Here is a 26,472-nt window from a genome sequence, read left to right on the forward strand (position 1 = left end):
ATAGGTTGATAGTTTAGCTAGTAATTACATGAGCTTGGTAGGTTTTAATATATTTAATATGAAATATTATATCATCTATCAACAGTTTTACTCCTGTGTCTGAATGTTAGCAGTACATATAAATATCCAATGTGTTGATTTCTATCACTTATAGTCACCTTTTCTTTTCTCTGTTTCTCTCCTTTACCATGGAGTCTAACTTACAGCTGCTTTCCTACACTTTTCTTTACACACTGTAGACATAGTGTGAAAAGTCAACAACCTTTGAAAAAATAAAAGAAAAACATCCCTACTTTGAAAATGCATTCCAAAATTGCTTTTTAATCTTCCATTTTAACTTAAATGTTTGTTGAGAAGTTGAAGAGAGTGTGGACATAGGTGGATATTTGAAAATGTAAGCAAATCTCTCATTCTTTTCTCATTTTAAAATGAGAAGAAGTTTAAGAAGTTTAAAAAAGTATTCCAACATTCAAACACATTCAAATTTTATGGTAATTATTTATTTTTGGCTTATACTGTACTGAAACACTAAATTGTACTGTTGCTTTTTTACAATTTTTCTGCACACAGCCAAGATGTTAGTTATGTTTCAACAAAGTCATAGAAAATATCCTGTTTGAAAATGTATCCGTAATCTGATTTCTATTCAATTTTTCCAGTTTCTAGTTTAATTTGAAATACAGTTAGAAAGGTTCGCTAATTTATGTGAAAAATTTAAAAATGTAGCCAAATCTACTCTCCTTTTATTTCCAATGTACTTTGATATATTCCTGGTCATATGAGGACTCTGACTGTGCTGATATGCATGAGAGGCTTCTTAAAGGGAAGTGAAACAATGTGTGAGTGAGTGACTGGTGGAGCATAAAAACCATCTGACAGAAACTCCTTAAAGGGGAAAATCGACTCTCACACAGTAAAGGTGTCAAACTGTCCGGTGATTGATTGACAGCTGCAGCCTTCCTGTCCTCTAAGCTGATTGGTGTCTCCTAGGTGATGTCCGTCCCACCCTGACGGTGCTGCCCCCCTCCAGCGTGGAGCTGGAGAAAGGGAAGGCCACGCTCATGTGCCTGGCCAACAAGGGCTTCCCCTCAGACTGGAGGTTGGCCTGGAAGGTGGACGGCAGCAGCAGCAGCAGCAGCAGCTGGGAGGAGAGCAGGAGCAGGGTGCTGGAGAAGGACGGCCACTACAGCTGGAGCAGCACCCTGAGGCTCCCTGCAGACCAGTGGAGGAAGGTGGGCTCTGTGACCTGTGAGGCCACCCAGGGCTGCCAGTCTCCGCTCTTGGAGACACTGAGGAGAGACCAGTGTTCCCAGTCCTGACCTGACTCACTGGGACTTCTTCTACTGGTTTTACTCTGCTACTGCTCTCAGTCTGCACTCAGCACTGTAGTCTCTCTCTCTCTCTCTCTCTCACCAGAATAATTACATCCTTAAAAAGTAATGTTTTCTTGCTCTCAGTAATGCCGCTATTCTTGAGACAATAAAGATTTTTTCGCCAGATCACTTGTGTTTCCATTGTCATTATCATAAAAATAACAGATGTCTTATGATGCTGTCTTATTGGCAACACTGTTTTCTTTAAATCCACAGAGACTGAGCTCATCTCAGGGTAAAGTGACTAGGATGTTTTAAATACTGGTGATGATTTAAGAAGAATTGATGGGATTATTTAATGCACTGTCACACATTCATTAATGCATTGTCACACATTAATTAAGTCTGTGAGTGTGTAACGTTTCTGGGGGGGATTCAGATGTTTCCACTGTTTACCCTGTTCTCAATAACTACAGTATAAATCTAAAATATCCCATGAAGTACCAGGTTGCACAGTTATGATTGTCTCTAGGTTCAGTAAGGAGATTGTAGTGAATACCCTTAACACTAAGAGCATTTAAGACGTCCACCCGACAATAACACACATGACAACCGACTTAGTAAGAAAAAATAGAAATGTATGTCTGAATCTCTTATTAAGTCAGAATAACTCAAACATTCTTTTTCACATCAAGTTCATTAAATCAAAAACAAATTATATTTAGATTAATGAATCAGGTCAAGTTCAGATGAACAATTACAGTACAATTAGTAAGGAAAAGCATTCAGTCTTTGAGTCTGTATGGTTAAGAAGTCCAATAGAATCATATCTTGACTGCTTTTATTTTTCTGAATCGGTTCATACATGATTGAAATTCCACTAGGAAAGGAATCAATGCTTGGCGTCTCGTGGCAACTACTTTTACAAATTTAACTATGTTACTGACTTTCCATAAGATCCTGTCACAATTCTAAGCAATTATTTTCATGGGCTTTTTACATTTTCTGGAGCTCTTCACACTTCTGTTCCCACAGTGGAAAAGGAAAAAAGATCCCACACCACACGCCACTGTGCGGCCATCGCAGGAAGTGTCTACCCATTACCAACAAATGAAAAAAACATTTAGGGAGCACCTGCAATTTATGCCTGTGACTTTAACTAGGGTCAAAAGTGCAACGACAGTGACTATGTTTACCAGTAGTATCCTAAATATAGGCAGGAGCTAGGTATGGATATACGGATGAAAGGAGACCATTTTTATCTTTAAACATTTCTTATCACTGCTTTCTTGATAAAAAAAAATTGCTCTCATTTATTGTTTGCAAATTTCTCTGTATGGTTACACCTAGATAGAAATCCAATGTTTTAACCATTTAAATGGGAAATTGCCAAATGATCCCTCATTACCAAAGTGTCCTTTTGATAAGGCTTCTGATTTTGTTATGTTTTTAGTGTATACGCACACTATGCTTAATCTGTAATAAATCTACGAAAGCAGTAATAGAAATTTCAGGATTAGAAATAAAAAGTAGGATATCATCAGCATAGAGGGATGTAACATGAGTGTGAAAGCCAGTTTTGACTCTGGAAATATTTACATGTGAGGGTTTTGTCTCTGCAAAGGGTTCAAGCACTGAAACAAATAAAAAGGATGAAAACAAACACCCTTGATTGGTCCCTTTTTCCACATAAAACCTAGAAGGCTTACTTAAAAATGAAAAGAAAACATTATCATTTACAGAGTGTTATTTAGTTTTCTAATGCTGGATGGAGCACAACAAGTCTAGTGTGTGTTTATGTTTGGACTGAACCAGTCTTCCCAAACTTCCCAGTCTTGGTTTGACAGGGTAGAGAAGGAACAGCCTGTTCTGAGTTTGAAATAATTGCTGGACTTAAACACAGTATGATTGAACAAAATAAAATATATTGAGATCAATATTATTGATATATTTTCTTAAGATGTGTTAAATTGTCATTTCTATTGTTGCAGAACTATAATGAGTCTGAGTTTGATGAGTTTTAATGACAACAATACCCAGTCTGTTTGACTATAGTATCATATATGGAAATCAATATTAATCTTGTAAAATTATCAATTACATGATCTTTTGTTAAAACTTGAAATTCTTTGATTTGAGCTGAGTTTGTTGAGATTATTAGACTGAAACGTATTCAGCATGTCTGTGCAAGAATATATGAAACTTGTAAAAATGTCCTACTAATATATATGTTTTTAAAATCACTAATTAGATATTAATGCCTCAAAATCTGAATGATTGATCTGAATGATCTCAATGACTGAATGATCATCCTGATCTGGATCCTGACAGTCCAGATATTCCAGGACCAGCGTGGATAAGCTCTTTGGATAATTCAGCAGTGGTTTGGGGGTCGGCATCAGGGCGGCTTACTTTGCTAGATGTTGTTGTGCTTTTAATGGTCTGATTGGGCTTCTTCACTGGAACTGTCCTCTTCATTTGGGGAACTTTCAGGTTGTTGAGGTGGGAGGTGGACTGTTTTAAGTTCAGAAGGCAAACTGGTAGTGACACTATGAATAATATCAGAAATTCTCACCAAACAAGTTATGTCTGTCTGTGTGTGTGTGTGTGTGTGTGTGTGTGCGTGTGTGTGTGTGTGTGTGTGTGTGTGTGTCCTCAGTGTCAACTGTATCAGTTCCTGCAGTAGCTTCCAGCTGCAGCAGTCAGTTCAGTCTCTGTTCAGTCTGACTGAAGGAGGTTTTTGTACAACGCTTTATCACTGTGTGCACAGACCTTGGCTATTGGTATAGTGTTGACTCTGACAGTAGTAAACTGCTGTATCTTCAGCCTGGACTCCACTGATGGTCAGAGTGAAGTCAGTCCCTGATCCACTGCCTGTAAAACGACCTGGAATCCCTGATGCTCGACTATTAGCGTAGTAAATGAAAAGTTTAGGAATTTCTCTCTGTCCATCTCTCTGTTGGTACCAGGCTAGACAGTGGTGGCCGCTCCAAACCTGAACTGGCTGACTGGTTTGGCATCTGATGGTGACCGAGCCTCCCGGAGCAGACCTCATTGCTCCAGGCTGAGTCACTGTGATCTGGCCTCTGGACTCTGAGGATACAGAGACAAAAGCATAAACCACCGTCATGGTTTTCTCTCGCTTCATTTCAGAGGGACGGATGTTCATAGAGGAGAGGAGTTTGATTCTATGGACTTTACCTGTGAAGCAGCAGCAGAGGAGAGTCCAGATGAGGATGGAGATCAAAGTCATGTTTTGATGAGGAGGATTTCTGTGGCTTCTGTTGTCACGAAGGACAGCTGTCAGTCATCCAGTGTTCAACTCTCAGGACTATAAACTCTCCCAGAGCACTGGAGCATGGTGCTGCTGATGCAAAGTGGCTCTCTATGGAAATGCTCTGACTGACTCCAACAGGGACTTGGATTACTCTGATGATGCTGTTTCTAAATGGATCAATCAAGTTACCAAACTCTTGATTAACAATGTATATAAGCTAAATGTTGTCTATAAACAAGTTGTCCTCAAGAATGTTTTGTGTCTTTTTTAGTTAACTGTGAGAGAAATAATTATCACTGCCAGAAAAAATGAAAAAATTATTAAATGTTTGTGTCATAGTTGTATTGTTTAGCTAGGTATTACATGATCTTGGTAGGTTTAACAAATTGAGAGTGATTTTGGTGAGCTTGTTTTGTTAAAAGTGAGAGAGCCGTGTCTCTGAGAGGTTTTTGTATTGCAGCTCAATGATGGAAGTGAGTTCACCTATCTAATGTTTTTACTAAGCCATGAGCTACTTTTTAATTTCTTGCATATTAAATATAAGCGACTCTAGATGATGTAATTTGACTTTCCGTGGTAATATATCATTTTTAAAGAAGAGTTTTTTCTCACCATTAAAAACACACTTTAATAAATAAAATCCAAAGGACCAATTTAATTATTTTAAGTCCTTGGGCCAGAGGAGAACGCATGTATTCATAACTATTAGTTTAAAGTTACAATCTGTGGACTTGCACTTTTAATTTTGTCTGACAAAGTGAGAGAGCCGTGTCTCTCTAGAGTGAGAGGTTTTTGTACGGCGGCTCAATGAGTTTGTATCACTGTGGTGGACTTTTGGTGGAGGAACCAGACTGGATGTTGGAAGTAAGTTTCTTCACAAATATGAAATATCATATCATCTATCAACTGTATTATTCTTGTCTCTGAATGTTAGTAATAGATACTGTATCAATATATATTGTGTTGATTTACATCACCAATAGTCACCTTTTTTTTTTGATTGTTTCTCTCCTTAACTGGAGTCTAAATTACTGAAGCTTTCCAATACTTTTGTTTACACCACGTAAATGAAAAGGCACCTTGAACTTAAAAAATAAAATAAAAGAACAACAGTACTGTTTTGAAAATATAGTTATATATTGACAGTTACAATATTTTGACAAATTGCTAAAACTGTCTTTTGCTCTTGCTCTTTGACATCTGTTTAGATGAACACCATTTTGTGGTAGGCATTTATTTGTGGTTTCAAATGTTTTTAAACATTAACACAAACTCATTGTTGCAGTTGTTTTTTTACAACTGCAACACAGCCAGTAGGTTAGTATAAGTAGTAGTATTTACTTTGACCTTCTTTTATCAAATTCATGGAAAAAATCAATTTTAAAAATGTATTCAAAATCCGATTTTATAATTTTTCCAATTCTTATCTTATAATTTTGAGCAGATTGATGATTTGGAAGGAAATTTTAAAATGTAGAAAAATCTGTATTCCTGGTCATATGAGGACTCTGTCTGTGCTGATATGCATGAGAGGCTTCTTAAAGGGAAGTGAAACAATGTGTGAGTGAGTGACTGGTGGAGCATAAAAAACCTCTGACAGAAACTCCTTAAAGGGGAAAATCGACTCTCACACAGTAAAGGTGTCAAACTGTCTGGTGATTGATTGACAGCTGCAGCCTTCCTGTCCTCTAAGCTGATTGGTGTCTCCTAGGTGATGTCCGTCCCACCCTGACGGTGCTGCCCCCCTCCAGCATGGAGCTGGAGAAAGGGAAGGCCACGCTCATGTGCCTGGCCAACAAGGGCTTCCCCTCAGACTGGAGGTTGGCCTGGAAGGTGGACGGCAGCAGCAGCAGCAGCAGCAGCAGCTGGGAGGAGAGCAGGAGCAGGGTGCTGGAGAAGGACGGCCACTACAGCTGGAGCAGCACCCTGAGGCTCCCTGCAGACCAGTGGAGGAAGGTGGACTCTGTGACCTGTGAGGCCACCCAGGGCTCCCAGTCTCCACTCTTGGAGACACTGAGGAGAGACCAGTGTTCCCAGTCCTGACCTGACTCACTGGGACTTCTGCTACTGGTTTTACTCTGCTACTGCTCTCAGTCTGCACTCAGCTCTCTCTCTCTCTCTCTCTCTCTCTCTCTCTCTCTCTCTCTCTCTCTCTCTCTCTCTCTCTCTCCCTCTCTCGCTCTGTCTCTCTCACCAGACTCATTACATCTTTAAATAGTAATGTTTTCTTGGTCGCAGTAATGCCGATATTCTTGATATGTTAAGACAATAAAGACTTGTTCACCAAATCAGCTGTGTTTCCATGGATGTCATTATTATATTATTAATTAACTCTTTGACAGCAACATGACAGTGACTCTGTTTACCAGTGCTATCCTAAAGATAGGCAGGAGCTATGTGTGGATGTTAGGATGAAAGGAGGCCATTTTCATTTTCATCTCTTATCACTGTTTGCATGACTGGAGCAAAATTGCTCTCGTTGCTTGCAAATTTCTCTCTATGGTTACACCTAGATAGATAATCCAATGTTTTAACCCCATGATCCCTCATTATCAACGTGTCCTATTGGTAAGGCCTCTGCCTGTGTCAAGTTTATAGTGCAGGGAAGAGAAGAAAAAATGCACACCTATGTTGTTGAGGTGCTGGCTTGCAGGTCATAAACATCAAAAGAAGGGAGAAGCTGCGCACACATCCTTCTTCAGGCACAAAACATCCTTTGCATTATGTGCTGAAACAATTGATCAACACTGGCCTCTTAACTGGTGGAGAGCAGAGAGGCAGGATATGCAAACACACACACACACAGTCAGTGAGGGGTGGATTATGAGGGATGGATTGTTTCAGCAGACTAGAGCTCCAGTCACTGAAACGCCTACCTGGAACGCCAACGCTACACCTGAAAACTCATCAGAACGGCTACGCAACACATAGATTGTCCTCTGCCCTCACAGGCCACACTGGTACACGTGCCTGAAAATCGTCACACGCTCACACGTTTAGGAGTAAGAGGATTGCGCCTACTTTGATATGTATGAGGTGTGATAGCTGACATAGAACTGGATTACTTTGCTAACTGAGAGGAGAACAGACTTGTCTACGTTCGCCAGCGCCTGGTGAAAAAATCCTTCAATTTTGATTGTGTTGATGGAGAATACAGGCAATGTCAATTGAATTGAATTGATATTTTTTACTTTGCGCCCGGATAATGTGTGGATTAGAACATGGATAACGTGCACGTCTGGATAAGCACATGGATAAGGTACGTTTGGATAAACAGATGGATAACGTCCGTCTCGCCTCCGTTAGCATAGCATAGCATTAGCATACCATAGCATTATATTAGCCTATATTAGCCTATTAGCTAACAGCTAACATCGTATGTGGACTCCCATTCTGCCCCAAGTAAGGGTTTAAGATGGTAATGAGCGTAACGAAGCCTGGAGGAAGCATTACAAATCCGTCTCTCTAGGTCTAGGACTATGATCATGGAAGGCTTTAGTACAACACCCCCGCATGTCAGCAAACACAGCTAATTAGATCTTTATTGCAAAGTTAGTATTTCCAGTATTTTTCTTGATGAACTAGGTAAGTACAGTAGAAAGTGAGCAGAGGCATTTGGGGAGTGGGGGATTCACTTCATTTATGTTCAAATTGCTTGTAGTTGCTGTTGTGGTTAATATTTACATATATGTAAATATTATATACATATATTAACACTGTAACCTAGTTTAGGTTATGTAGTGTTAACATTATTTCATTTATGGTATTTTGTAGGTGGCCTTGAATGTGCTAGAATGGGGCATTAGTGTTGTTCGTTGACATATATTTGTTACCTCTATTAATGCCATGGACATTTTGTGGGTCTAGAAACTTCATCACTCAGCCTGGCCTAGTACTAGTTACTAGTATTGTCTCTTGGTGCAAGGCCAAGCCATAGTCGTAATTACGATGGTGGATGGTTATCTGGCGCTCATCGGGGATCTCAACCTGAAATATGGAAAGAATGTATTCTATCAATATCATAAAGCTTTCTCCAGCAAGGCAGCTCTATACATTTCCCAGTCCAACATCCGCCTAAACTGGTCCGTCCTAGACACTGAGCTGCTAGTCATGCTAGTAGGCGGCCACCAAGGGCCACCAAGCGCTGACCTGCTTTTCATGCGGTGACGCAGGGCATTCAGCCCCGCTGTGCCCAAAGGTCCTATTCCAGTCCAGCAGCTCCACCCCCCTCAGGGGTTCAGGGTGGGAGTCATCTTTCCCCCCTCAGTTTCTCACGTCTCAAAAAATCTCCTGTCTGCCCTGAGAGAGCCTGAGACAGTTGCTCAGCTGCTAGATAAAGAGATTAATAAAGGATACCTAATCGGCCCCTTTGATTCTCCTCCCTTTCCCGTCTTTTGCACAAGCCCAATAGGCGTAGCTACTCCCAAATATTCAGGCAAGAAGCGCCTGATTTTTTATCTATCATCTCCCCATCACGGCCCAATACCAAGCATCAATAATCTAATCCCCCCCAAACCTTTTTCTCTGCATTACGCATCAGTCGACAACGCAATCCGCTTGAACAAGTTAGCGGGTCAGGGTGCATGGCTTTCCAAAGCCGACATCTCCGATGCTTTCAAAGTCATTCCCATCCACCCCTCTCAGTGGCCTCTGTTCGGCGTTAAATGGGAGTCTAAATTCTATTTTGCGGTCAGGCTCACTTTCAGTTGCAGGAGTAGCCCGTGCATCTTAAATTTTTTGTCAGAAGCGCTATGCTGGATTTTGTTAAACAACGCCAGACTGCCATCCATACTCCACCTGCTCAACGATTTCCTGGTAACAGATCTGTCGTCTGACTCCTCCAGCTTTTCATTAAACAAGCTTAAAGACACGTTCCATTGGCGTTCCTTTGTCGGAGGAGAAAACCACCGGCCCTCCTACCTCTCTCGAGTTTTTAGGCATCATTTTAGATAGTGTCCAGATGAAAGCCTCTCTCCCCATCGAGAAAAGGTCCCGCATCTGCGCAATCGCAGTCTTTCCTGTCAGCCACTCAAATAAGTAAAAGAAATCTCCTGTCGTTACTCGGCCACCTAAACTTCACGATGCACATTATTCCCCAAGGGCACTCCTCCATCTACCGACTCCTGGATCTGGCATCATCAGTCCCCGGTCTCCATGACTCAGTCTCTCTCAATGACGGGTACCGGTCCGATTTACGCTTCTGGTCTCTCCTGTTAGACAACTGGAATGACATCTCGTTTTTCTATGATGAGATTGTTTTCTCATCCGACGCCCTCAAATAATTTTTTACAGATGCCGCCCCATCTGTAGGTTTTGGGGGGTTCTATCAAGGCCATTGGTTCGCAGGGAAATGGCCTCATCAGTTTTCCGGTCTCGACCAATCACCCGCTCTGTTCGAGATTTATCCCATAGTCGCAGCTTGTCACATCTGGGGCCATTTCTGGGCTCGGAAACGCATAGCAGTAAATTGCGATAATGCAGCAGTAGTCGGCATCATCAATAAAGGCCGTTCGTCATCCCCCGCCATCGTGCCTTTCGTCCGGCGCCTGACTTGGCTTTCCGTAACTCACAACTTCATCATCAGAGCCAAACACATCCCCGGGCATTTCAATGTCATTGCTGATCACCTGTCTTGTTTCAATTTCCAGGCTCCAGAGTCTCTGCCCCGAAGCGGACCCATCTCCAGTGGCAATCCCTTCGTTTACCACTCTGGCCCTTTCCTAACGCAAAATCCCCTTCTGGCTCAGCATTATATGAGGAAAGGATTAGCAGCATCCGCACTAAAATCCTATGATGCGGCTTGGAGAATGCTTGCCTCGTTCTGCCTCGCTGTTAGTCTGCCTTTGCGCCCCATTCTAATCCCCACTGTCTGCGCCTTCATCACCTACTGCATCGATGTCCGCCACCTTCAACCTCCATACATCCGCAGCCTGGTGGCGGGCATTCAATTCTATGCTAGATGTAATGATCCTGCTTTCCCTAGTATGTTCTCCAACCCGGCAATAAAATTATAGGATGGTATTTCTAAAGTGTCTCCTTCTATTCCCGATTCTAGGCGTCCTATTACGCTTTCCATACTTCAGCAGCTGCTATCATTGTGTATTTTCTCCTTACATAGACACTCTACTCGACTGTGTATTCTTGTTAGCCTTTTACGGGTTCCTCAGAGTCAGTGAATTCACGTCTCTTTGACCCCTCTAGTGATCTGGTGGTGGTCTCATTCTCTGATTTAATATTTCATCCTGAATTCTATTGTCTCTCTCTCAAACACTCTAAAGCAGGCAGTGCTTGCATTGTAATCATTGCTCGCATCCACTCATCTTTTTGCCCGTATACGTCTACTGTATGCTCCAGTATGTAAAGGTCAGACCTCATTCTAGCCCTTCCTCTCCACTTTTCCTAATTTCATCCCATCACCATATGTCTAGATCTTGGTTTATTCACCATTTCAAACTGATTCTCCAAAAATGCAATCTGTCTTCGGAGAATTATTCAAGCCATTCGTTCAGAATTGGTGTTGCAACCACTGCTTCCCTCCAACAACTGGCACGCTGGTCATCGTCCGCATATTCCGCATATATCCAACCCGAACAAGCTGCTATATTATCGGCCCAAAGATCTCTAAATCCGTAAAATTGGTAAGTGATTCATGCATATATCATATACATATCGTTGGTGGTGGTTTTGATCTCAAACCGGTTTTCACTCTCCATTTCAATCCTATCTCTCTTCAACCTAATCGTGAGCTATGCTCTTCCTATCAAGCTGGCCTTCATCTACCAGCACCCTGTGTTTCTAAACTGGCCGCTGCTGCCAGCCCCCGTTTTTCTAGCTGGCCTCCATCTACCAGCACCCTGCTTTCTAAGCTGGCCTTCATCTACCAGCACCCTGTTTTCTAAACTAGCCTTCATCTAAACAGCACCCCGTTTACTAAACTGGCCGTCATTTTCCAGCACCCTGTTTTCTACACTGGCCTTCATCTAACAGCACCCCGTTTTTAAGCTGGCCTTCATCTTCCAGCTCCCTAAAATCTATTTTCATCTGGCCCCTTTTAACCTACCTGCCGCAATTCCTCTTTCTTCCCAGCCCCTCTCATTATTATAGCTTCCACTTCCATCTTAACCTCTCGTAGCATCTGACCTCCCCCTACTGGTGAGTAGTCTAGTTTGGCGAGCTCCATGGTCCCATTTTATGTATTAGCCCATGTCATCTTAATCTTTTAACGTCAATTCATTTTGGGGGGAATCCTAATTCTCTCACATTCCTGATGCCCTCCTAACTTCATCACGGGAGGTGTGTCATCATGGAGCCTACGCCAAACTCTATTTCTGTTTTATTCAATAAAAATATTCATTGAGCATTTAACCTAGTCTCTCCAGATTGAAATATAGTTATAGTTGCTATACATCCTCAGTGTTGTAGCAAAATGAAGGATTATGTAGACTATTATACACTTACACCACGAGGTAGCCTAATACTGTCTTTGTAAAGCTGATGATACAAATTTGCATTAAAAAAGTGTCAAGATAATTTTTCATGTCACTTCTGAAATGAAAATTAAAGTATACTTGTGAAGAGCATGTGTATGAGTTGTCTGTGTACTGTTTGTTTACTGCCATTTGTGGCTCATGAAAATGGCTTTGATCCTACAAAGAAGTGGACTTGTAAGAAAAATAATAACATTTCACGCAAATGGTTCTGCTGCAGATGTCAAAGCCAAATTGGAGGAGGCTTTTCCTGCATTGTGTGGTGTGGGGGGGTTCAAATTAATGAGGTGCTGCAGGAGCAGAAAACTTATGGAGTTGCCAGTCCCACAAGGAGGTTACACTGTATCCTATCTAAAACATGAAAGTGGACTCAACAAGGCTGTAGCCTATGTAGTGCCCATCCAGGATGACCTCACCGTGATGGCTGAACAGGAGGCCCTCAGTCAAAAAGTAAGATTAAACAAATAATTCTCAGTTGTGCTTGTCTCAATGATCAATAAAGCCAATAGGCCCTTTTCACAGAAGCCATTTTGAGATGTCATAGCAGGGTAAACACAAAAAAAAACACAAGTGTAATTGATAAAATTAATTATGGTCCCGTTCTATTTAGTATGTCACAGCCATTCCAGTGAGTCAGCATGCACAATATCAAGGCCCTGGCCCACCTAAATGGAACAGGGGCATAATTAATGTTATTAATTACACCTGTGTTTACCCTGCAATGACATCTCAAAATGGCTGCTGTGAAAAGGGCCTATTGGTAGGCCATGGTCAAAAGGCGTTACTGAGGTTTTGGGCCGTTATGGGGATATACCCTTCTGTGTCAAATAACGGCTCAGAAAATCCCCTTCAAAGTGCCTAGACAAACTATACACTCTGAATGTCCCAAGTTAGTTTCTGGGTGTAAAGTTTTGTGAGGCTGTTGTGCTATGACTACTCACATTACACATAAATGCAATTAGGGCCTTTGGATTCACAAGTTTATCAACTTTACAGCCCTACCCAATTTATCCAATTCCTACTGTTTAGGACCACATTATTTAGAAATAATAGGGGAAAACTGAGTCATGGGAATCACATCTCTATACAAAACTGCATAGTTTTTGCCCTAAATGGTATCAACAAACTGGGCACAGTTGTAAAAGGTGAGGCTCTTGTGGTTCCAATAAGCCCAAATTAATTTGGTCATAACTATTTTTTGGTAAAAGCTTGCCAATTCAGAGCTATAGCCTTAGCCTATTTACCCCCTTTCCATGTAAGCTAGCATGGCATACAAATGTATTGTGACCTCTGCTATCAATATATCTTCACTCTCTGCTATTAAAACTAAGCCTGTTAATGAAAGACTCACTGTTGGCAAGCCATAGAGGTGTAACATTGTTTCTATTAGTCTAACAAAACTATATTTACATGGAGGCTAGCTTGTTATAACCAAAGCAACCATGTAGCTATAGCATTGCTAGGTTATTTGGTGATAACTGGCAAAATTAAGTTACTACAGACGACACGTCTCCCGTAGCTTCTCATGCCCAGACGAGAGGGGTGATGACGAGAGTTTCACGCTTCTTCTCTGACGTCATTGGTCACGGCATCAGTTCATGGCAAGGTAAGTAACGATCAACGCGATTGGCTGCTTAGTTAGCAAAGTGTTGTCAGTTATCACACCCCATAGATTGCAGGTTAGGCGTTTTTCCAACGCCTAAACGTGTAAGCGTGTGCCAAGTAGGTGTAGTGTAGTATAGGTGAAGCGCACATGTCCTCACACATTGAAAAAACACGTAGCGTACGCTACACCTAACTGAAGACATTTCGCCTGGCGTCACAGCTACGCTAAATGTGTGTAACATCTGTGTGACCATTGTATGTCTATGGCAGATCTTGGTGTGACGTTTGGCATTTGGTCAGATCTTACAGGTATTGGTCAGGTGTCAGGTAGGCGTTTCAGTGACTGGAGCTCTAGTCCGCTGAAACAATCCACCCCTCATAGTGAACCAGTAGCTGAGCATATCATGGTGTTTCCCTCAGTGCTGGGAGCATTGACTATTTAAATGATCCTCATTTACATGAGATTAATAGGAAGTCTTAATAAAGTGTCAGGGCGTTGTCATCCTAGAAGAGACCACTCCCACACTCCCATCAGGATAGAAAACTATTTATTACACACAGGCTTTTAATGTCATTTGTTTTCACCTATTCCTATTTTTACCTGTGTGATTCTTTTATGATCCTGTTTTTAATAAAATCCTGGTGTCTTTATCGTTCATCTTAATGGTTTTAATTCTTTATTTTGTCTATAACTCTGTTTTGAAAAGTGCTATGCAATAAAGTTTAATATTACTTTTTAAGTTTAATGTTACTAAAGCATGTCAGTAAAATGCTCCAACCTGCTTTAAATATATGTATTTCTACATTTCTTTCCTTGTTCTTGGTGCTTGTCTGTATTTCCAGTGGCTTGGCTTTGTTGTCTGATGCCAAGGTTTTCTTCTACACTCTTACACCACATCCCCCTCTTCTGGCCTGACTCAGTGTCTGTACAATAGATACATGTGTTCACCCAACTATTCCCTTCCTTCAAGAAAAAGGCTGTCTTTACTTTCCTCTATCTGAATAAGGCTTCCTGATCCAGTTGACTGAATGATCATCCTGATCTGTTTGGATCCTGACAATCCAGATATTCCAGGACTAGTGTGGATAAGCTGTTTGGATCATTCAGCAGTGGCTTGGGGGTCCGCATCAGGGCGGCTTACTTTGCTAGATGTTGTTGTGATTTTAATGGGTCTGATTGGGCTTCTTCACTGGAACTGTCCTCTTCATTTGGGGAATGTTCAATTTGTTGAGGTGGGAGATGGTCTGTTTTAAGTTCAGAAGGCAAACTGGTAGTGACACTATGAATAATATCAGAAATTCTCACCAAACAAGTTCTGTGTGTGTGTGTGTGTGTGTGTGTGTGTGTGTGTACACTGTGTGTCTTCAGTGAACTGTAGCAGTTCCTGCAGTAGCTTCCAGCTGCAGCAGTCAGTTCAGTCTCTGTTCAGTCTGACTGAAGGAGGTTTTTGTACGACGCTTTATCACTGTGTGAACAGATGCTTACTATTGATATAGTGTTGACTCTGACAGTAGTAAACTGCTGTATCTTCAGCCTGGACTCCACTGATGGTCAGAGTGAAGTCAGTCCCTGATCCACTGCCTGTAAAACGACCTGGAATTCCTGATGCTCTCTTATTAGCCCCGTAAATAAGCAGTTTAGGAGCTTCTCCATCTCTCTGTTGGTACCAGGCTAAACGTTCGCTATGAACCGGATGATTAGTTTGACAGCTGATGGTGACCGAGCCTCCCGGAGCAGACCTCATCAATGCTCCAGGCTGAGTTACTGTGACCTGGCCTCTGGACTCTGAGGATACAGAGACAAAAACACAAACCGCCGTCATGGTTTTCTCCGTTTAAGAGGGACGGATGTTCATAGAGGAGAGGAGTTTGATTCTCTGGACTTTACCTGTGAAGCAGCAGCAGAGGAGAGTCCAGATGAGGATGGAGATCAAAGTCATGTTTTGATGAGGAGGATTTCTGTGGCTTCTGTTGTCATGAAGGACAGCTGTCAGTCATCCAGTGTTCAACTCTCAGGACTATAAACTCTCCCAGAGCACTGGAGCATGGTGCTGCTGATGCAAAGTGGCTCTCTATGGAAATGCTCTGACTGACTCCAACAGGGACTTGGATTACTGTGATGATGCTGTTTCTAAATGGATCAATCAAGTTACCAATCTCTTGATTAACAATGTATGTAAGCTAAATGTTATGTAGATTCATGTCTGTAAACAGGTTTTCTAGAACACTGTCTTGTCTTTTTCATGTTACCGCTAAAGAAATAAATATCACTGCCAGGCAAATTTAACAATATACAAATCAAAAATTAGGTATATAGGTGTCACGGTTATTACAGCAGTTAGGTAGTTTCTTTACACCACACAGATATTAAAGAAAAGGCATCTTGAACATTAAAAATGATAAAAGAACAACAGTACTCCTTTGAAAATGTTGTAGTTGAAAATATTTTTGCTCTTTGAAATCTGTTTTGATGAACACCATTTTGTGGTAGTCGTTTATTTTTGGCATAAAACGTCCTTTAAGGACTTTTGTCTTTAATTTTATGTTGTTTTTCTAAAACACTGCCAATCTCTCAGTCACAAAAATGCAACAAACTCCAAGTCAAGGCTCAGTGTTGAACAGATTTGTTGTAAAGTATTTCCAGTGAATTTGAATGTAATTCATTTGACGTTGTTCATGAGGTAGAGATGTATTTTCTTGGCTGCGTTTCTATGCGTGTCAGTCCAGCTCTGTTTATATTTGACCTCCCCATGCTGACCTCCAACCTGTCCAACAATTCAGCTGCTCCTTCTCCACCCTCTCAAACCAAGACCTGGAAGACTGGGAAGACTGGTTCAGTCCAAACACAAACACACACTAGAATTGTTGTGCTCCATTCAGCCTCAGGCCCGAGAACTGAATATCAGTAATAATGCTTCCTTTTAATGAGGGATAATTTTTATAAACAGACACAATAACTACATTATGTCCCACAGGCCTCAGTATTTATAAATGTGTTAAAGTCTTCTATATTTTACTTGGAAAGGGGAACACGTCAAGGGTGTCCTTTGTCACCACTTGAATTTCCTCAAAGCAGTAAGCTCACATGTGAGTATTTCAGGGGTCAAAACTGGAGATCACACTTATGTTATATCTCTTTATGCTGATGATATATTTTTTATGTATAATCCTGAAATGTCCATTACTACTTTTGTAGAATTATTACAAAGATTCAGCATATTTTCTGGATAGAAACTTGACACAGTCAGGAGCCGTAGCAATATGAAACTTTGGTAATGAGAGGTCATTGGTTGATTGATTTTCCATTTAAATGACCACAAAATTGGATTTGCTATCTAGGTGTAACTGTACAGAGAAATTCCCTAACAATAAATGAGAGCAATTTTGCTCCTGTAATGAAAGCAGTGACAAGAGATCTTTAAAGATAAAAATGATTTCCTTACATCCACACCTAGCTCCTGCCTGTCTTTATGATACCACTGGTAAACTCTGTTTCTTGTCACTTTTATGTGGCACTCATTGACTTAATGACTGTAATTCAGTGCACACACTGACTGGAAGCCCTGGGTGGCCTCACAGGTCACAGAGCCCACCTTCCTCCACTGGTCTGCAGGGAGCCTCAGGGTGCTGCTCCAGCTGTAGTGGCCGTCCTTCTCCAGCACCCTGCTCCTGCTCTCCTCCCAGCTGCTGCTGCTACTGCTGCTGCCGTCCACCTTCCAGGCCAGCCTCCAGTCTGAGGGGAAGCCCTTGTTGGCCAGGCACATGAGCGTGACCTTCCCTTTCTCCAGCTCCATGCTGGAGGGGGGGAACACTGGACAGACATCAGCTTAATGTCCATGCTTTTTGGGCCCATATCTCACCAATGGTGCATTATATTGTATTGAAATTTGTCAAGAGAATTGTTCAGGCCATTGGGGAGATTTGTATGAAGTTTGAATTTTTGATAATTATTAATAAAATGGATTAAATTTGTTATTGAGTTAATTTATTATTGAGTGTTAAAAAATAGTTAATGTACATACCCTTTATTATTGGGGAAGATTATATCCATTCATTTTGGAGTGTTTAGGAGTACTAATAATATAATTAACTGGTTAACTTTATTCATTTGTGATATAAAAATAATTACAGCATGCAAGCTTTATTATTATGAAGATTAGCCCAGAAGGAAAAAAAAAATGTATTATTTATTATCTATTATTTGGTGAAGTAAATAAAGTTGGCACATACAATTGGGAAGATTAATCCTGGAGTCTTATTGTGTGATCACTGAATTGTATTACATTCGACTGAATGGGGCCTTCGAGGATTGAGGAATTTCGGGGGTATATATGACAGCGTCCTTGTTTTGTTAATAATATCTGAGAAACACAACTGATTTGGTAAAAAGATCTTTATTGCCTTATATCAAGAATAGCTGCGTTACTGATAGCAAGAAAATATTACTAATTCAACATGAAGAGACTACAGTGCTGAGTGCAGACTGAGAGCAGTAGCAGAGTAAAACCAGTAGCAGAGGTCCCAGTGAGTCAGGTCAGGACTGGGAACACTGGTCTCTCCTCAGTGTCTCCAAGAGCGGAGACTGGGAGCCCTGGGTGGCCTCACAGGTCACAGAGCCCAGCTTCCTCCACTGGTCTGCAGGGAGCCTCATGGTGCTGCTCCAGCTGTAGTGGCCGTCCTTCTCCAGCACCCTGCTCCTGCTCTCCTCCCAGCTGCTGCTGCTGCTGCTGCTGCCGTCCACCTTCCAGGCCAGCCTCCAGTCTGAGGGGAAGCCCTTGTTGGCCAGGCACATGAGCGTGGCCTTCCCTTTCTCCAGCTCCATGCTGGAGGGGGGCAGCACCGTCAGGGTGGGACGGACATCACCTAGGAGACACCAATCAGCTTAGAGGACAGGAAGGCTGCAGCTGTCAATCAATCACCAGGCGGTTTGACACCTTTACTGTGTGAGAGTCGATTTTCCCCTTTAAGGAGTTTCTGTCAGATGGTTTTTATGCTCCACCAGTCACTCACTCACACATTGTTTCACTTCCCTTTAAGAAGCCTCTCATGCATATCAGCACAGACAGAGTCCTCATATGACCAGGAATATATCAAACTTCAATGGAAATGAAAGTACAGAATTTGCTATTTGTTATTTTAAAATTTCCATCCAAATGTTCAGTGTTGAAATTATAAAATTAGAATTGGAAAAATTATAAAATCAGATTTTTAATACATTTTTAAAATGATGAATTTGTTGAAAGAGGGTCAAATTAAATTTACACTAACCTCCTGGTAGTTGCAAAAAATCAACTGCAACGATGAGATAGATTCAATATTTAAAAAATATAAATGCCTACCACAAAACGGTGCACATCAAAACAGTTTTCAAGGAGCAAAAATATTTAGTAAACACTCAAAATATTTTAAAACTACAACTACATGTTCAAAGGAGTACTGTTCTTTTATTTTTTTAAAAGTTCAAGGTGCCTTTTCATTTACATGGTGTGAACAAAAGTATTGTAAAGCTTCAGTAATTTAGACGCCATAGTTAAGGAGAGAAACAATCAAAAAGAAAAGGTGACTATGAGTGATGTAAATCAACACAATGTATATTTATATCTATAACATTCAGAGACAAGAATAATACAGTTGATAGATGATATGATATTTTATATTTGTGAGGAAACTTACTTCCAACATCCAGTCTGGTTCCTCCACCAAAAGTCCACCACAGTGATACAAACTCATTGAGCCGCCGTACAAAAACCTCTCACTCTAGAGAGACACATCTCTCTTACTTTGTCAGACAAAACTGAAAGTACAAGTCTTCCACAAGATTTCCTTTATTAAAGTGTGTTTTCATTAATGAGAAAAAACTGTTCTTTAAAATATTTATTACCATGTAAAGTCAAATATTTCATTTTCTAGAGTCTCTAATATTTACTTACTTCCAACCTTGGAAATGATACAAAATCATTGAGCCGCCATACAAAAACCTCTCAGAGACATGGCTCTCTCACTTTCAAACAAACATGCTCAACAAAATCTCAATTTTTAAAACCTACCAAGCTCATGTAATAAAACAATTTTTTTTTTTTTTTTTCTGGCAGTCATATTTATTTCTCTAGCAGTAAACTAAAACAAGACAAGAAATTCTTGAAGAAAACTTGTTTATAGACATCAAGCCAAATCTACATAACATTTAGCTTACATACATTGTTAATCAAGAGTTTGGTAACTTGATTGATCCATTTAGAAACAGCATCATCACAGTAATCCAAGTCCCTATTGGAGTCAGTCAGAGCATTTCCATAGAGAGCCACTTTGCATCAGCAGCACCATGCTCCAATGCTCTGGGAGAGTTTATAGTCCTGAGTTGAACACTGGATGACTGACAGCTGTCCTTCATGACAACAGAAGCCACAGAAATCCTCCTCATCAAAACATGACTTTGATCTCCATCCTCATCTGGACTCTCCTCTGCTGCTGCTTCACAGGTAAAGTCCAGAGAATCAAACTCCTCTCCTCTATGAACATCTGTCCCTCTGAAATGAAGCGGAGAAAACCTTGACAGTGGTTTTATGTTTTTGTCTCTGTATCCTCAGAGTCCAGCGGCCAGGTCACAGTGACTCAGCCTGGAGCATTGATGAGGTCTGCTCCGGGAGGCTCGGTCACCATCAGATGTCAAACCAGGCCGGAGGTTCAGGTTTCGAGCAGCTACCACCTTTTAGCCTGGTACCAACAGAGAGATGGAGAAATTCCTAAACTCCTCATTTACTGGGCTAATACTCAAGCATCAGGGATTCCAGGTCGTTTTACAGGCAGTGGATCAGGGACTGACTTCACTCTGACCATCAGTGGAGTCCAGGCTGAAGATACAGCAGTTTACTACTGTCAGAGTCAACATTATATCAACAGTCAGTATCTGTTCACACAGTGATAAAGCATCGTACAAAAACCTCCTTCAGTCAAACTGAACAGAGACTGAACTGACTTCTGCAGCTGGAAGCTACTGCAGGAACTGATCCAGTTCACTGAGGAAACACACACACACACACACACACACACACCAACTACATGACTACATTCGTTCCCTATCCCCTGGCCCTATTCTTAATCTAATCCTCATTCTAACGTTAACCCAAAAACTAAGTCCTAACCCTAAAACAGCCCCTTGAAGAAGTTAGGACTGGCCAAAATGACCTCAAGTCGCAAAAATGTCCTCTGAATGTTTAAAACTCAAACTGGCTCTCACAAAGATGGAAGTAAAGGAACAATCCTGGAATATCTGGACTGTCAGGACCTAAACAGATCAGGATGATCATTCAGTCAAGAGAGTGTTTTTCTTGAAGGAAGGAGATAGTTGGGTGAATACATGTATCTACTGTACAGACACTGAGTCAGGCCAGAAGAGAGGGGTGTGGTGTAAGACTGTAGAAGAAAACCTTGGCATCAGAAAACATGAAACATGTCATCCTCCACAAATGATAAAGTCCCCACCTGGGCCAATCAGTAATAAATACCTTGAGTCATCTTGAGTTGAATTGTATTTGCAGTTCCCCCTTTGGCCAATCAGTGAAATGCAGTGGTGAGACGCATCATTTCCCTGTCAACATCGGATCAGTGGTGTCGAGATATTGTGTGACACATGGATGAATGAACAAATGATGCAGTATAAACTGAATGTGTTTGCATATCTGTCCTGCCTCTCTGCTCTCCACCCATTAAGAGGCCAGTGTTGATCAGTAGCTGTCCAGGCCTTTCAGAGCCACTGACACTCCAGAAGCACAATGATGATGTCACAGATTCTACTGGTGGGCACCCTGGGGCTCTTTGTTCAGGGTGAGACTCTCTTCTGAAAACTTTGCTTCAAGATGCAACCAGGTTTACCAGAATGATGTTCTGCTATGAAGGAGAAATGCTGAGACAACCAGCATTTACCTTCTTCCATCTATTCTCTATGTTAAAGAAATTATCCTCTTCTGTTTTGATATTGATAATGTTTCTCCAAGCTGTATTTGTCTCAATAACTCTTCTCCTCTTTTTGTTGTTTTCTAGATTCATTAGGAGAAATCATTCTGACTCAATCTCCTGAATCTCAGTCTGTTGGTCCAGGACAGACTGTCTCTATCAGCTGTAAAACCAGTTCAAGTGCTGGTGGCTGCCTCAACTGGTACCTTCAGAAAGCTGGAGAAGCTCCTAAACTTCTGATTTATCATGCTACAAACCCTCAATCTGGGGTTTCAGATCGTTTTAGTGGGAGAGGATCTGGGACTGACTACACTCTGACCATCAGTGGAGTCCAGACTGAAGATACAGGAGTTTACTACTGTCAGCACTGTAACGGCTTCCCATTCACACAGTGATACAACGTCGTACAAAAACCTCCCTCAGCTGCAGAGGAAATGATCTGACTCTACAGCTGCAGAGAAACTCAAACATTAGAGGTTTGACCAGAAAGACAGTTCATAATAGGAAACAATAGCAAGATTTTCATCATGAAAATAATGTATGTAACGTAATGAAGTTATAATCATTTTGTTGAAAAAAGGTTTGAAAAGTGATAATTTTCTATTACAAAAGAATCTAACAGTTTACTCAAAGTGAGACCAAATACACTGTAAGAATATAATTCCAACTATCATAAAGCACAATCGTTTAATACAAATTTTTTTTTTTTTAAATCATACTAAAACATCCATAAAGACTTTTCTCTTTAATGTTATGCTGTATTTCAAAAACATTTACAATCTTTCAGTCAAATAAATGCAACAAACTCCAACTCAAGGCGCAGAGTTGAACAGATTTGTTGCAAAGTATTTCCAGTGAGTCTGAATGTAATCCATTTGACATTATTTATGAGGTAGAGATGTACAGTATTTTCTTGGTTGTGTTTCTATGCATGTCAATCCAGCTCTATTCATGTTTGACCTCCCCATGCTGACCTCCAACCTGCTGAAAGTCAACTTCTCAACCATGCTGTTCCTTCTCTACCCTCTCAAACCATGACTGGGAAGACTGTTTCAGTCCAAACACAAACACACACTAGACTTGTGCTCCATTCAGCCTCAGGTGAGAGAACTGAACAACATCAGTAATGAATGTAACACTGTTACATTCATGTGGCACAGAGTTCATGAATGTGTGACAACACATTACATAATCCGATCATTTCAATCTCACATCATCACCATTAATTCTAAAATCAGAGTCACTTTACCCTGAAATAAGGTCATTCTTTGTGGATTTAACTGAACCACTGTTACCATTAAGACAACATCATAATCATCTGTTATTTTGATAATAATATCCATGGAAACAACTGATTTGGTGAAAAAGTCTTTATTGTCTTAACACACCAAGAATAGCGGCATTACTGCGAGCAAGAAAACAGTATTATTTAAAGATGTAATTATTCTGGTAAGAGAGAGAGAGAGAGAGAGAGAGAGAGAGAGAGAGAGAGAGAGAGAGAGAGAGAGAGACTACAGTGCTGAGTGCAGACTGAGAGCAGTAGCAGAGTAAAACCAGTAGCAGAAGTCCCAGTGAGTCAGGTCAGGACTGGGAACACTGGTCTCTCCTCAGTGTCTCCAAGAGCGGACACTGGGAGCCCTGGGTGGCCTCACAGGTCACAGAGTCCACCTTCCTCCACTGGTCTGCAGGGAGCCTCAGAGTGCTGCTCCAGCTGTAGTGGCCGTCCTTCTCCAGCACCCTGCTCCTGCTCTCCTCCCAGCTGCTGCTGCTGCTGCTGCTGCCGTCCACCTTCCAGGCCAGCCTCCAGTCTGAGGGGAAGCCCTTGTTGGCCAGGCACATGAGCGTGGCCTTCCCTTTCTCCAGCTCCATGCTGGAGGGGGGCAGCACCGTCAGGGTGGGACGGACATCACCTAGGAGACACCAATCAGCTTAGAGGACAGGAAGGCTGCAGCTGTCAATCAATCACCAGGCGGTTTGACACCTTTACTGTGTGAGAGTCGATTTTCCCCTTTAAGGAGTTTCTGTCAGATGGTTTTTATGCTCCACCAGTCACTCACTCACACATTGTTTCACTTCCCTTTAAGAAGCCTCTCATGCATATCAGCACAGACAGAGTCCTCATATGACCAGGAATATATCAAACTTCAATGGAAATGAAAGTACAGAATTTGCTATTTGTTATTTTAAAATTTCCATCCAAATGTTCAATCTTGAAATTATAAAATAAGAATTGGAAAAATTATAAAATTAGATTTTGAATACGTTTTTAAAATGTGTTTTTTGATGAATTTGTTGAAAGAAGGTCAAAGTAAATTTACGCTAACCTACTGGCAATTGTAAAAAATCAACGATGCAACGATGAGATAGATTCAATATTTAAAGACATTTTTAACCACAAATAAATGCCTACCACAAAATGGTGCACATCAAAACAGATTTCAAGGAGCAAATATATTTAGCAAACTGACAAAATATTTTAAAACTAACAACAAAACTACAACTACATTTTCAAAGGAGTACTGTTGTTCTTTTATTTTTTTAAAAGTTCAAGGTGCCTTTTCATTTACGTGGTGTAAAAGTATTGTAAAGCTTCAGTAATTTAGACTCCATAGTTAAGGAGAGAAACAATCAAAAAGAAAAGGTTATGAGTGATGTAAATCAACACAATATATATTTATATCTATTACTAACATCGAGAGAAAGAATAATACAGTTGATAGATGATATGATATTTATATTTGTGAAGAAACTTACTTCCAACATCCAGTCTGGTTCCTCCACCAAAAGTCCACCACAGTGATACAAACTCATCGAGCCGCCGTACAAAAACCTCTCACTCTAGAGAGACACGGCTCTCTCACTTTGTCAGTCAAAATTAAACTACAAGTCCTCAGGTTGCAACTTTAAACTAATAGTTATGAATACATGCTTTCTCCTCTGACCCAAGAACTTAGAATAATTTTATTAATCATTTGGATTTCATTTATTAAAGTGTTTTCACTGGTGAGAGAAAACTTTTCTTTAAAAAGTTATATATTACAATGGAAAGTCAAATATTTCATTTTCTAGAGTACATTTAATATACAAGAAAAAAAGCAGTGTATGGATTAGTAAAAACATTAGATAGGTGAACTTACTTCCAACATCCAGTCTGGTTCCTCCACCAGAAGTCCACCACAGTGATACAAAGTCATTGAGCCGCCGTACAAAAACCTCTCATTCTAGAGAGACACGGCTCTCTCACTTTGTCAGACAAAATGAAAACTACAAGTCTTCCACAAGATTTCCTTTATTAAAGTGTGTTTTAATCAATGAGAGAAAACTGCTTTAAAACATTTATTACCATGGAAAGTCAAATATTTCATTTTCTAGAGTTGCTTATATTTACTTACTTCCAACCTTGGAAGTGATACAAACTCATTGAGACGCCATACAAAAACCTCTCAGAGACATGGCTCTCTCACTTTCAACCAAACAAGCGCACCAAAATCTCAATTTGTAAAACCTACCAAGCTCATGTAATATATCTTTTTTTTTTTTCTGGCAGTCATATTATTTTTCTAGCAGTAAACTAAAACAAGACAAGACATTCTTGAAGAAAACTTGTTTATAGACATCAAGCCAAATCTACATAACATTTAGCTTACATATACTGTATAAATAGAGTTTGGAAACTTGATTGATCCATTTAGAAACAGCATCATCAGAGTAATCCAAGTCCCTGTTGGAGTCAGTCAGAGCATTTCCATAGAGAGCCACTTTGCATCAGCAGCACCATGCTCCAGTGCTCTGGGAGAGTTTATAGTCCTGAGAGTTGAACACTGGATGACTGACAGCTGTCCTTCATGACAACAGAAGCCACAGAAATCCTCCTCATCAAAACATGACTTTGATCTCCATCCTCATCTGGACTCTCCTCTGCTGCTGCTTCACAGGTAAAGTCCAGAGAATCAAACTCCTCTCCTCTATGAACATCCGTCCCTCTGAAATGAAACGGAGAAAACAATGAAGGTGGTTTATGTTTTTGTCTCTGTATCCTCAGAGTCCAGCGGCCAGGTCACAGTGACTCAGCCTGGAGCAGTGAGGTCTGCTCCGGGAGGCTCGGTCACCATCAGCTGTCAAACCAGGCCGGAGGTTGAGGTTTGGAGCGGCCACCACCTTTTAGCCTGGTACCAACAGAGGGATGGAGAGACTCCTAAACTGCTTATTTACTATGCTAATCAGAGAATATCAGGGATTCCAGGTCGTTTTACAGGCAGTGGATCAGGGACTGACTTCACTCTGACCATCAGTGGAGTCCAGGCTGAAGATACAGCAGTTTACTACTGTCAGAGTCGACATTATATCAACAGTCAGTATCTGTTCACACAGTGATAAAGCGTCGTACAAAAACCTCCTTCAGTCAGACTGAACAGAGACTGAACTGACTGCTGCAGCTGGAAGCTACTGCAGGAACTGATACAGTTCACTGAGGAAACAAACACACACACACACACACAGAACTTACTTGGTGAGAATTTCTGATATTCAGTGTCACTACCACGTTGCCTTCTGACCTTCAAACAGCCCACCTCCCACCTCAACAACCTGAAAGTTCCCCAAAATGAAGAGGACAGTTCCAGTGAAGAAGCCCAATCAGACCCATTAAAAGCACAACAACATCTAGCAAAGTAAGCCGCCCTGATGCCGACCCCCAAACCACTGCTGAATTATCCAACCAGCTCATCCACGCTGCTCCTGGAATATCTGGACTGTCAGGATTCAAACAGATCAGGATGATCATTCAGTCAACAGGATCAGGAAGCCTTATTAGGTAGAGGAAAGTCTAGAGAGTGAA

General features: G+C 41.1%; 4 gene segments (V, D, J or C); 2 read left to right on the top strand and 2 right to left on the bottom strand.

Annotated features, from left to right (window-relative positions):
• The first annotated feature begins 996 nt into the window (after positions 1-996).
• On the top strand, positions 997-1,319 carry LOC139667302 (Ig kappa-b4 chain C region-like). The segment is given in 1 exon segment: positions 997-1,319. A coding segment is annotated over 1 exon segment (258 nt).
• A 4,080-nt stretch (positions 1,320-5,399) lies between these two features.
• Positions 5,400-6,851, top strand: LOC139667301 (Ig kappa-b4 chain C region-like). The segment is given in 2 exon segments: positions 5,400-5,454; positions 6,302-6,851. A coding segment is annotated over 1 exon segment (291 nt).
• An 11,236-nt stretch (positions 6,852-18,087) lies between these two features.
• Positions 18,088-19,410, bottom strand: LOC139667315 (Ig kappa-b4 chain C region-like). The segment is given in 2 exon segments: positions 18,088-18,545; positions 19,356-19,410. A coding segment is annotated over 1 exon segment (288 nt).
• A 3,599-nt stretch (positions 19,411-23,009) lies between these two features.
• Positions 23,010-24,811, bottom strand: LOC139667316 (Ig kappa-b4 chain C region-like). The segment is given in 2 exon segments: positions 23,010-23,545; positions 24,773-24,811. A coding segment is annotated over 1 exon segment (288 nt).
• Between the last annotated feature and the right edge of the window lie 1,661 nt (positions 24,812-26,472).

This window comes from Centroberyx affinis, unplaced genomic scaffold (assembly GCF_046629955.1).
Source record: "Centroberyx affinis isolate AG114_WGS23_722 - 3 ecotype Tasmania unplaced genomic scaffold, CSIRO-AGI_Caff_v1 ptg005443l_1, whole genome shotgun sequence".
Classification (NCBI taxonomy): domain Eukaryota; kingdom Metazoa; phylum Chordata; class Actinopteri; order Beryciformes; family Berycidae; genus Centroberyx; species Centroberyx affinis.